This window comes from Chiloscyllium plagiosum, unplaced genomic scaffold (genome assembly GCF_037043375.1).
Source record: "Chiloscyllium plagiosum isolate Xiang-an unplaced genomic scaffold, Cpla_swu_hap1 HiC_scaffold_23, whole genome shotgun sequence".
Classification (NCBI taxonomy): Eukaryota; Metazoa; Chordata; class Chondrichthyes; order Orectolobiformes; family Hemiscylliidae; genus Chiloscyllium; species Chiloscyllium plagiosum.
In genome coordinates this window covers 8759468-8772565 of record NW_028270161.1, presented here as the reverse complement: position 1 = coordinate 8772565, position 13098 = coordinate 8759468, and the positions used below count along the sequence as shown (strand labels likewise).

Sequence of the window (13098 nt, the reverse complement as noted above, 5' to 3'; positions counted from 1 at the left end):
GACCCGCCACTAAATGTCAACTACAATGACGAGGAGAGTACAGTATTTGCAGTCACATAGAAGTTGCTAATTAAGTCAATGTTGGGCAGCACTGGCTGAATAGATCCTTTCAGATCCACTGGGTGGTCCAGGATCAGTCTGGGGTTCTTGTCATTGCATTGTCTTAGGGCTAGATTGCTGTGGTCCCATTTTGACTTGCTCACACCTTCAACACATTCTGTTCTGAAGAAGGGCCACTGGACTCAAAACATTAACTTTGATTTCTCTCCACAGATGCTGCCAGACTTTGAGATTTTGCAGCAATTTCTGTTTTTGTTTCAGATTTCCAGAATTTGCAGTTTTCTTCATTTCTTCCCCCTTCAACCCATTCCCTGCCTCACAGGTTGAAGAAAAGTTTCAGTGTTTTATATATGTTTATACTTCCTTAGCATGTTGGGGGACCTTCTGGCCTAGAGAAAGGAACACTACAACATCACCATAGGACCCTTTAAAATCAGGAAGGATGAGAAGCACAGGCAGTAAGGTGTGAACCTACGTAGGGAAACCCCAATGGACTTCAAATCAATTGTTTTAACCATGAAGTTTGTATTTCATTTGAGTCTCCTTGAGTCTGAGAAACTTCCAAAAATTGAGGGTGGGCCAAACCAATTGAGAAAAATTCTGGTCACTGTCTTGTTCCTACCACACAAGTGTACACAATTGGAATTTGACTTTGATATATTTACAACACTTGTTTTCAATCAGTGGTAGAGCCGTGGAGTCATACAGCAGAGTAATAGTCCAACCAGTCCGTACTGACTATAATCCCACATAAACTAGTTTCACCTGCTTGCTCCTGGTCCATATCCCTCCAGACCATCCCTATTCACACACCTATCGAAGTACTTATTCAGCCATGGCAAGTCAGAGACCTTGCTAACATTATGCTCATTGCTTCAAGATGGCGCCTAAGCGTGGCAACACTTTCTATATACCACACGAAGAAACACTTATCACAGTAGTTTTATATACGTGTGACAACAAATCTAAATCTAATCTATTCTAATCTAATCTAACATATTGTAGCAGCTTTAACACGTGTACAGAGGGAATTTTGATGATCTGATCATCACAGTTGGAGAGTTTTTCATTTGATTAATCAAATGCCGGATAATCAAATGCCAGATAACATAGTTTAGCCGAGCATCAGGACCTTGCAATCTTGTTTGAATAATCCGAAAGTCGGATAATTGAATGTTGGGTAACTGAGGTTCCTCTGTAATCATAATTTAATGCATTTAACTGGACCAGCTAACCATAAAACCTGGGAACATCAATTTGAATGGCAGGTAGTGAAATTTGAATTCAGTAAAATCTGGAATATAATGCTTGTCTCATGGTAACTGTGTCAATTGTTGTAAAAGCTCATCTGGTTATTAATGTCCTTTATGGATCTTTTACTGGTCTGGCCTACACGTGAAACCAGACCTGCAGCAATGTGATTAGGGGTGGGCAATGGCTTCTGGTCTAGCGAGTCACATTCCAAGAACAAATTAAATAAACCTCACCTGCATCAAGTCAAAATTGAGCTCTGTAGATGATGAACCCTATAATGAAGTCAGCCATGATAGAGTCATTTAGCACAGAAATAGCCCCTTTGGTCCAATCAGTCCATACTGACCATAATCCCAAACTATACTATACCCACCTGCCTGCTCCTGGCCCATATCCCTCCAAATTGTGTAGAACATGAGTTCCCTGACTAGGGCTGTTAACCTGATCCAATCAGGGAGCCCTGGCTGACAGATATAAACAGGAGCATTAGGGGTTCTGTTCACTCTGGGAGCTGGCTCTGAGAGAGCTGAATCAGTGTCAAGGACTCTCTGTGTGTAAATAAAGGGTGACTTGTTGACGGGATACCAGCCTTTGTGGAGTTATTTCAGAGCCAAAGAAAGAAGTACTGGAAAATATAAAAAAAAGTTTTACCAATGAGATGGGATTTAAGGAAGGTCTCAACAGGAAGCGTAAGAATTCAAATGGGCAGCAATTCTTTTGGAGATAATACTTGCCATCCGGTCAGAGTGAAACCCATTGAGTGCACAGTGTAGCAAGAAAGATTATTGAATGTACCTGGAGCTGCTTCACTAAGCTTCCTGGGTGGAGTATGATAGTTTGTTCATAAAACCCCAGTCGTCGTTGTAACAGTTCTTGACAGTAAAGTTCAAAGCTGACTTTGCTCCCACCAGGAACATTTACTTCAGCCTTAAAACTTTCCATCTCATGAGCTGATGTCCTAAATATGAAACACATCGAGAAATTACTGAAGGGCCTTTTTTTGATAATGTAGTATTTTCCTGGCCAACTCATTATGTACACAGGAAAAGAAGAGAATCATCTTGTGTTTGGCTTTGGAGAGCAGTTATCCACCAGGTGAGGAGGGGAGATCCAGGACTACAAACAGAATGTGTAATACGGGATTAAAAAAAGCATAAACATCAATGGAGACTTTACCTAAGAATCCCAGCAGCCTTCCCTTGGGCCAATGCTTCTGCATAAAGTTTTCTGGCCACATTTGTCTCATGCACGGATCCAACAAATGTTATGTCATTCACCGTCCTGTGTGACAGATGGAAAGCATATTTATTAATTCCATTAAAATAATGATGCAGGTTTATTTTGCTTCTTATTATCTGACCTACTTTTCCCATTTTTCATTTTTCATAGTTACCTTGAATCCTATCTATTCTCCCCTCTCTTAATCTCAGGAGTTTGGAGGTTAATCATGTTCTTTCTATAGATCAAACCTGGGAGGTAAAGTTCCATAGAACTTAGCATAAAGAAAAGTCTTGTATCTAAAACATGTTTCATGACCACAGTATGTTTCTGAACTGTTTACAACCAACGAAGACCTTTGAAGTGTTGTCACGTAAGAAACACGTTAGTCAATTTGCCCAAGAAGTACGATTATCCTTTGAAGCAACACTTCTGTCTCCAGACTTCATTCATTTTGGAAATAATTTTTGTTCTAATTTTTCTCTTAAAAGTACACTTCTGTTAATCAACTAGCATTGCATGTAATTTAGAAATTGGGGATTTACTGAGCAGTGAAATACAAGTCAACAACCCAAAGATGATTCACATGAGCCAATACACACAAAACTATACCAAAGTCCAAAATCTTCACCAAATTGCCTACTTTTTGGTAAAATGGTCATTAGTGAGAAGAAACTGAAAAAACCCCGGATGTTGTAAATCAGAAACAAAAACAGAAATTGCTGGAAAAGCTCAGCAGGACTAGCAGCATCTGTGGAGAAATCAGACTTCTGAGGAAGGATCACTTGACCCAGAAGGTTAACTGATTTCTCTCCACAGATGCTGCCAGTCCTGCTGAGCTTTTCCAGCAATTTCAGTTCTTGTTTCATTAGTGAGAAGAGTTTGTTTAAAAAATGTCACAATATGAAAACTTTTGTTTAACTTAACATTTAATGCTTTACAATTGCAGTATAAGATGAAATAGAATGAATAGCCAATTTGGGATGGTGGGCTGGAGGGGTGGTTTACATTTCGTCATTGTCAGTGATAAATGGGCTCACAGTAAATTAATCACCTTGTTGTCATTGCATACAATTTTCTTTTCCAAATTTCCAAGAGCCCTGGCTGCATAAAGTTGGTTAGGTCACTGTGTTCAGCCCATACCCTAACCTCTAAACACAGCCACTTCATAAAGTTGTTCCACAATGGCCAACATTTGATTTTCTTTCATTTTTGTTGAGGTCCGATAGAGATATAGTACTCCGAGAAAGGTAGCAGACTCCTGGAAGGCCCTGTGTGTGCCCTCACTATGCCCTCAACCTCCTCATCTCCAACTGCCACTGTGACATTGACCGCCTCAACCTGTCCACACCTGTCACCCACTCTAACCTTTCACCCTCGTGTAACCTAACTATGTTTCTGCTGGGGATTCTGTGCTCCCAAGCCCCTGATCTGTCCTGTCTGCTGGCTCAGCCTGCTGATTTTCAACAAGAACTTCTGCTTGACCACATACCAACACACCTGACCACTGGCTATCACTCTTTGGCAACATCACAACCATGGCCATTTGATGATGGAGCAGATTAAACTTGCTCCCATGGAAATGCATAGGTGATTCTATCAGCCTCCCCAATGGTTGTGTCCATACAAGTACCATATAGCGCCATATTAATCCACATTAATCGTGGATCCCACATTTGATTATCAAGGTGGAGATTCCAGCTGAGGTAGCAGTAGAAGTGATATACTGTATTTGGCCAGAGCACTCCTTGCTTACAATGATACAAATCATTGGCAAGGATTGGCAAGACCAATATCTGAAAGAGAAACTGTGAGGAAAGGAACTCACCCTGACACAGAGGCTCTGCTGAACATTCTGTGCACTTTCCCTGTTTACAAAAGTAACCATCAGGAGCTGTTAGAAGGAACAGTTTTACTTGCTTTCAGAACTCACATTGTGAAATTTGAGATGTAGGCTCCCTTGGGAATCTCTACGTTGAACACCACATTCTGTGGACTCAAATCCTTATTCACTACCTTCGTGCTGAAGACTGTTTCAGCAAAGCGCGAGGTGATAATGGATTTAACTTTATAGCTGTGAATGGTGATGTGTTCATCAATGTGATCCTGTTTGACACAACAAAGGTTTTAGCAAAAACATTGGTTATTTTGAAACTCAGGACCTTGCTTGTAATTTACTAAAATTAAAATAAATGCTTGCTCTCCCTCTTTCTGCAGACTTGATGCTCAAGGTTTGGAACAGCACAGAGAAGACACTTTCAGTTCCCTGGCCAGTTCTGATTATTTTAACTTCAAAGGGGCATTGTCTACATCGCTTAAGAAATGTTAATTCTTCCTAGGATCCATAGATACTTTCTGAATGAGGATTAACAGCACATCCCAAAATGTGGGCATTTACTATTATGGACTTGTACCTTATAGGCTAAAGTTTTCCAAATTTATTTGGCATAGACTTGTTGCTATTGGCAAACGCAAGAAATTTTCAACAATTTGGCCTACACTTGGACTTTGTCCTCAGAGGTTGATTAATAGATATTATAAATTTTGATGAATTTTCATGGTAGTTTGCATTAGCAAAGTTAATGTTGTTATGGATCAGGCTAAACCCCCTTAAAACATTTCAAGAAAGTAGCCCAGACTTTGCCAGTTGTGTTAAGCAGATGTAACGTAGATTTACCAGGAGGGATGCAGTGGTCGAACCACTTAGTCTTAAACAAGACAGGATTTATTTACAAGATTACTGAATGAAACACAAACAAAAGAGAACAGAATGCAGAATAACTTAATCTTTCCGAAAACCCAACAGAGCATCTCAACTTAATGATGCTATTCCAAATACTCGCAACAATGCCCCTTAACACCCTTTGGCACAAAAGGTAAAATGAAACACAGGGTTTTACAGGAGAGATGTCAGAGAGAGCTGGTTCTTTCATGTAGCTGTTTCTTGGATTAGCAACTTCACTGACTGGCTGACTGCTTTCAGTGATTAGTGTGGTGATGGAAAAGCACAGCAGGTCAGGCAGCATCTGAGCATAAGGAGGGTCATGATTCGGGCATAAGCCTTTCAAGTCCTGCCCAACACGTCGACTGTCCTGCTCCTCGGATGCTCCCCGATCGGCTGTGCTTTTCCAGCGCCACACTTTTTGACTCTGATTTCCAGCCTCTGCAGTCCTCACTTTCCCCTGCTTTCACTGAATAACCAAACCAGAGAAAAGCTGAGCTGGAAGAACTGGCTATTCCCCTTTCATTGTACCAGTGTTTTTATTTAAACTTGAAAGCCTTTTTACTGAGGCAGTATTTGTTAGTTATAATCAGGTTGGCCCTAAAACCCATCCAAGGCCAGACTTTTCGGAGTCTGTGTCTTTTACTACCTCTCTGAAAAAAAGCCAAGGATAGTGTAACCTTGTTAAAGGAGCAGCTTCATCACAAATTCCAGCTTGTGCCAGAATGAGGCTAAATCTATTCTAACAACACCACCTGATTTACATTCCAAGCCCTACTTCCCAACATTCCAGGTGGAGGGTTAGTGGTAAGCAGTGCCAGATGTTGTGCCTGTTGGGGAAGTGGAAGAATTGGGTGCAGGCTCACTCCATGCTCTCTGGCGATTGAAGGCGGGATGATGTGTGAGGAAACCATGAAAGCTGAGACTCCGACTTCCCCAGAGGCTCCTGGCAGAGCTCTCCTGTTCTTCCTGGTGCCTCCAGAGAACTTAAACATTTTTAAAAGACCCCTTTGGTGCCTCATCTAGCTCAAATATTCAACCAATGGGATGACCTAATAAAAATTGTAGTCAGGTCCCAGTCATGTGATTGAGACCAGTTGGTTTTGATATCAGCGAGATAAATATGAAAACGTCAGTTCTAATTTATTCTCTGGTGAGTAAGTAAAGTGGGTGATTTTAATTGTCAACATATTCCTTGAGAGAGTCATATTGTATTTGAGAAGATTCTGTTTTTCTCTCTCCAAAGAAGCTGCCAGACCTGTTCCAACACTTACTTTTTTATTTATTCTTTATGTGCTAGATTTCTGCCAGATGTAATCACCCATCTGTTCATTCATTTACTTTTCTGTCTATCTTCCGATCTCTCAAAAAGACATGAGGCAGGAAACAATCAATTATCCTTATTGAAGGGAATACCATCTCAAGGAGCTAGTTCAATTTATTCAATGGCCTGACCAACTTTTCAATAAAGGACTACTATCAGTGATAGAGGACAGACAAGCAAATTTGTGCATATCAATTATTTACAAAAGTGAAGTGCCTGTAAGAGGAAAGATGTCAATAACCTACTGGTCTTGCAAACATCGTGATCAGTAGATGAACAATGGTTAAACTGATCAGGAACTTCAAACACTACAGAATAATGAGATAGAGTGAGCCTACCTCCTCCTCCTCCTTGCTGTTGTCATCACTTCTCTGTAAAATAAAACAGTAAAACAATATTTTCTTCATGTTCAGAAAATGTTACTCGTTTATCCCATTATAAAACAGTACAGTGTCAAAATGAAACGTCACCACCATTTTCTTGCGGGCAACTAAGGATGGGCAATAAAATGCTAGCCAGTCAGTCACACCTATGTCCCACAAGTGGGAAACATAATTATTTTAACACAAGTATTAGCCGTTCAAAAAAAAGGTTCATTATCAACAGCTTCCTCATTTCCCCTCCCCCCACACACTATCCCAGTCCCAAGCCTCCAACTTGGCACTGTCCTCCGGACTCACCCATCATTGCCCCCTCTGACCTATCACCTTCTCCCTCACCTTTATCCACCTTTCATTTTCCCAGCTACCTCCCCCCAATGCCACCCCCTCGCAGTTATCACTCAGCCCTGACCCACGAGCCTCATTCCCAATGAAGGGCTGATGCCCAAAACATCGATTCTCCTGCTCCTCGGATGCTGCCTGACCTGCTGTTCTTTTCCAGCACCACCCTTTTGACTCTGATCTCCAGCATCTGCTGTCCTCACTTTCTCCTCATTACAAATTAACACTCAAAGTCAGCAAGGTTCAATAACATTTCTCTAATATTGTTAATTCGGTTCTAGTGATTAAAAGGTGATGATCGTGGTGCATTGGGATCTTGATTCAAAGTTGAAACATGAATTCAGGCATAGCTAGAGGGTGTCTTTAACAGTCTTGACCATTGTGAATTGGTGAACATTCCTTTTCTGAAGTACTCTAGTGTGTCTCTCATTTCATTTACTTGTACCTGTCTGTGTCATAACAGGTGGCTTGACATGTATCACTTCCCAGACTGTTTACCAATATGACATCAGCAAAGTAAGATAAAGAAGTGCAAATGCTGAAGATCTGAAACAAAATCTGAAATTGCTGGAAAAACTCAGGAGGTCTGGCAACATCCCTGGACAGAAAGAAGAGTTAACGTTGTGAGTTCAGTGACCCTTCTTCAGAACAGACAGTGACCGGGCTTGAAATGTTGACCCTCCTTTCTCTCTGCAGATGTTGCTAGACCAGTTAAGTTTCTCCAACAATTATTGTTTTTGTTTCAAATCTTCAGTTTGTTGTTTTATCTTGCGAGTGTTGCTGACAATGCCAGCATATGTTGATCATCCCTAATCAAACCTGAATTGAGTGGTGTGTTAAGGCAGTTAAGAGGTAACCACATTGCTGTGTGGTGTGGAGTCACACATAGGTCAGACCAGGTAAGGATGTTAGATTTTCTTCCTTAAAGATCATGAGTGAACCAGGTGGGTTTTTACAACTGTTGAATGGTCACCTTTATTAGGATTAGCCTTACGGTCCAGATTTGTTTTTAATAAGTAAGTTTAAATTCTGCCTTGATAGGATTAGAACCCAAGGCCCCAAAGCATTATTCTGAGCCTCTGGATTTATGTCCCAGTGTTATTAGCACCCCGTCACCATCTTCCACTTGATGTTGGCTTAGACATAATATCATGTCCCAATAAAACAAGATTTGGCTTGTTTCTTTGGAGCGATGTTGACTTAAGCTGTTTTGGACAGCACATCCTTGTATCGAAAATTCTGTCAACTTAATTCAATCAAACTCTTTAACAGGCAAAAGAGGAGACTTTAATTTCATCTACTTTCGAATTCCAAGTCACTTCCTTATCTCTGAGATACAGTGTATTCTAGCTCACCTCTGTTAAAAGCAAATTTAATATTCGCTTTTGACCTATTTTTCCCCTTCTGTATCTCTCCATCAGCCTTGCATATGTTTGATAGGTCACATCAGCTAACTAATAGCTTGACTGAGCACAAAGCTCCAAAAGTATTGAATGCACACGGAAAAGGAAAAAAAGTAACAATGTCCCACAGAACTTTTCCTTTTCCTTTTTTGGAATTCCATAAAGCTCAGCATTCACATACTGTTTTCCATCAAACAGAATTAACTGGACACAGTTTGTTCATATTATCAGCAAATCAAAACTGACATTTTCTTTGCAATGAGAAATAAATTTTCTTCACATGGTTCCTACCCATCAAAGCAAAATTGTGAGTCTTTATATCCTTTTAAGATACTGCTTCTGTTTAACATTACTTAATTCATATTCCTGATACTGGCTTTAGCAAGTTAACAAGGAAAGCGATATAAGAACTTTCTGTGTTCATAAATAAAAGACTGTTAGTATTGAATAATAAAGTTCCCTTTCATATTTGAGACCCATTACCCTCATCAAATACTCAGTCCCAGGTTATAGATAAACGTAAAGAAAAAGAACTAACAATGTGCCTGATTTCGTAATTCCATTTGTATCTATGCCATACTTATGAGAACATTGGTCCATTTTTAATAATTTACCTTTTGGTAAGATCAATCATTTTGGAAAAAATAGCAATAATAGAGCTAATTAATATTTACCTGTAAGTAAATTTGCCAGGAACTGGGTCAAGACAAAACAATTATTAACATCTCATAACTCACATTACTGGAATTGTAACACTCGTAAACATTCAGAAGGTAAAAGAACAGCTTAAAATTCAGATCTCCACCCCTTTCACGAATAAATAAATTATAAAACAATCTTCTAACGGAAAGAAAGACTTCCACTTTTGATGTGTCAAGTGGAGAACAGCAGAGTCAATAAAACAGGGGCGTAATGATTATCATGATCAGACTAATGATGATGAAGAAATGTGCTCCAACCCAAATTGACAACTGCAGAATTTAAAAACGATTAATTAAATAAATGCAGAATTTAAAAGCTAATGTCAGCAATGGTGCCCATGAAACTATCTCATCAGCCTTGGCTCAGCTGCAGCAGTCACTGAAAAACAGGGGAGCCCATCTTAATGTGCTGTCATTATTTACCTTTTAACTACATCACTAAGAAGAGTCAGTAACTCACTACTGTTTGCAGGAGCTTGCTGTGTTTTCCTACATTACAGCAGTGACTTCACTTTGGTAGTATCTCAATGGCTGGAAAGTGCTTTGGAGTATCCTGATGCTGCAAAGGCTGTTGTATCATTGCAAGTTCTTTCTTTCTTAAGAGCCAGCAGTTTGAGCGGACCAAGAAGAAAATGATCAAAATAATTGAAAAGGCACATGACACCCATTAAACACAAACTAATAAACTGTCTTGGAAAGAAATGTTATTATACTTTTTAATATTCTTAGTGATTGCCTAGGCCAAATGATTTCTCTGCTTCCGGTCTGTAACAACATTGTAATTATATTCTTTTTGAAAGCTTTATAATGTTTCCTAATCAACTGTGTACAGAATTATTATTATCTATTCTTATCCCAGAGAGTTCACCAACATCTTTGAGATGAACAAAATGTTTTTTTCAACACCCTTAGTGATTAGCACACATATCAATTCAGATAGTCAATTCTCATTTAGAATACTACTGAAGTACATTGCTGTCAGATTCAATGGACTGAACCTTACCTTTTGGCGTCTTTCATATTTGTTTATATTTACAGAAGGACTATCCACAATCTTGTCAGATCCAGGAGTTCCTACGGGCTGATATAGAGAGAAGCTTTTATTGAGGTCAAGCAAGAACACAGATTTTTACAAATTAAGAACAGGTTTTAGTAACACATATGCATTTTATTAAACATCCCCAATGCAAAGACATGTTTAAAAATAACTGATAAAATACAAATACTGGAGCCATGTTCACAACCAAAATCCCAAGTAATCAAAAATGCCACACTACCCAATAACATATTTATTTCATTGTTTTGTTCCAATCTTGCAAACTACAGGGAACAGTAGCTTAGTGATTACATTACTGAGTTAGCGATCTAGAAACCAGAACTAATGATGTGGTGACATCTGTTCAAAGCTAAGCAGGGGAACATAAATTTAATTAATAAATAAAACGAAAACTGAAAAACTAGGCTCAGAGTTCATGAAACTACTGAATCATCATATATATCCTCTTTCAGGGAATAAACTCTGCACTTCTTGCCTGGTCTGGCCTGAGTCTCCAGATCCACAGCAAGCCAGTTGACTCAAAAATGGTCTAGCAAGCCAGTCAGTTGTATTCAAGAAGACTTATCATCTTCACCAGGCCAATCAGGCCAGTTAATGTCAGTCTTGCTTGTAGCACCCACATCCCATGAATGATTAAAAAAGATCACGTTTTAAAAAATGAGTCTAAGTTTTTAAAATAAGATAAAATGCTGGAGAAGCTCAGTAAGGCTGTCAGCAACTGTGGAAAAAGAGAGAAACAGATTTAATGTTTCGAGTCTGAGATGGTTCTTCTACATCACTTCTTCAGAGACTGATCATTGCTCTGTAAAGTTTGTCAGATCACAGCAAGACCTTGGAATCTTTATGACAGATGTTTACTTTGCAATATTTAATCCACAATGTTGATTATTCATTTTTAAAATGCACATAAGACACATAAAGTGCAAAATTTTCAATCGGCACTTACAGACACATCCGAAAAGTCACCTGCAATTATTTCAAGACTTTGTATTTCGGGCACGAGAAAGAGCCAGGCACAGAGAATGAGGAGTTTCATGCTGTCTGATGTTCCCACACTGATGCTGCCAACACCAGACAGACTGCTGGTGACTCACTTATAAATTCAGGTGAAACAACAGGCAAAGTTGCATTTGCAGTTCCCTTCTTGAGTTCACTAAAACTTTACCCTGAGCTATGGTCAATAATTACTGAGTATGTTACCAAACCTGCAAACAGCTATAAAGGTTGTGCAAACAAGGCAATGCTCTCTGTACTTTTGGATGATAACCGTTTGAAACCTGATTGATTTTTTTTTCTCCTTTGCTTTGAAGGTTCTTCATTATGATACTTAGTAAGGAACAGGGAAATTCAAACAATAACTTAAAATGACCTCAATCAATGAGGAAAGCCTACTGTACAAATGTTAACAATAACGTTGCATGTCAAGTAATTAATAAAGAATGCAGCCAGGTGGAGCATAAGCAACTCGTTCTTGTTTATAGATGTTCAATGGAAGGTTCAAGGACCTTTTGCATCTTGGTTGATCGCCAATTATACATGTGCCCAATGGCAAGTTCCATTTTATTAAAAAATTTACTTGCTTCTTTAATCTGGAAAATTAGCTGTCCAGTTTAAATGCAGACTCCATGATGCACAGATTTTGAAGAAAAGTGTTAGATGACAACAGTTCATTTAGTTCCATTCTGTTTCCCTCAGAAAGAAAGATGTTATGATTTTCAGTCATTCTACTGATGCCTTACCATTGCCTCCTTGTGGGAGAATTTGATTGATGGCAAGTCCTTTTAGAGATAAACGTTTGCACTTTGTATTTAACAATACCTGTTTGCAATTTTTTTTCCAGGACTTGAATCAATATTAAATTTATTTGAGGAGTAAATTGTCCTCAAATTGGATTATTGCCAATTTCCAGTTATCACCAAGAGTTGGCAGCTGCTAGAAGCAGGTTGTGGTCAAATTTCCTCGATTTCCAAACACACATTAAAAACTTACTTTGACAGTGTCTCGCAGCAATGCCATTTCTACCACCGAGAAGTATTACAGCAGCAACTTTGTGTGAAACCATTACTCCAAGTCATGCACATTTATTAATCTGACCATTTCTTAGCATAGGCCAATACCTTCTATGTAATGTCACTGAAGAACACCACCTTTTTGAAGAGTAAAGGAATTTATTCTGTTAGAATGCCACCTACTACCAGCTTGTGGTTTGGGATGCATTGCTGTTATCGTCCTCTTTCCTTGACTGGGTTTAAGAGTCTGCTTGGTTTACAATGGTAGAGGAAAGCCACTAGTGAATCTTAATGAGAGGAGACTGTTGTCTTTAAACAAGATGGAGTTCATTGCATGATAACAATCAAGTACAACTTCCATTGACCAGTTAGACATTGTTACAAAGACAATTGCGAGACCTGTGGACTCAGATGATCCTAAGGTGTTCCACCTTTTCCCACCCAAAACCAAATTGCTGTCATGCTTCACTGGGGAACACTTTAGAAATGAAGCTGTACTATTCTCAGAGTCATCACAAAAAGAAATTTTATCAAAGTATGCAAAATATCCTCATTTTCCTGTCTTTTTAGATCCAGGTTAACAGAGCCAAGTTTCTGAAGGTTTTTTATCATTGACAACTGATCGTCA

The 13098-nt window shown here is 39.1% G+C and overlaps 1 protein-coding gene across 1 annotated transcript in view; it reads right to left on the bottom strand.

The window, feature by feature from the left end:
* itih2 (inter-alpha-trypsin inhibitor heavy chain 2) overlaps nucleotides 1–11617 on the bottom strand; it is a 61123-nt gene extending 49506 nt beyond the window's left edge. The window contains exons 1-6 of the mRNA XM_087999355.1: nucleotides 11408–11617; nucleotides 10408–10485; nucleotides 6917–6949; nucleotides 4466–4638; nucleotides 2491–2595; nucleotides 2110–2272 (exon numbers count right to left, since the gene is read on the bottom strand). Coding sequence (XP_087855481.1) covers nucleotides 2110–2272; nucleotides 2491–2595; nucleotides 4466–4638; nucleotides 6917–6949; nucleotides 10408–10485; nucleotides 11408–11497 — 642 coding nt within the window. The 5' untranslated portion in view covers nucleotides 11498–11617. The remainder of the gene's footprint in view (nucleotides 1–2109; nucleotides 2273–2490; nucleotides 2596–4465; nucleotides 4639–6916; nucleotides 6950–10407; nucleotides 10486–11407) is intronic.
* Nucleotides 11618–13098: the final 1481 nt, after the last annotated feature.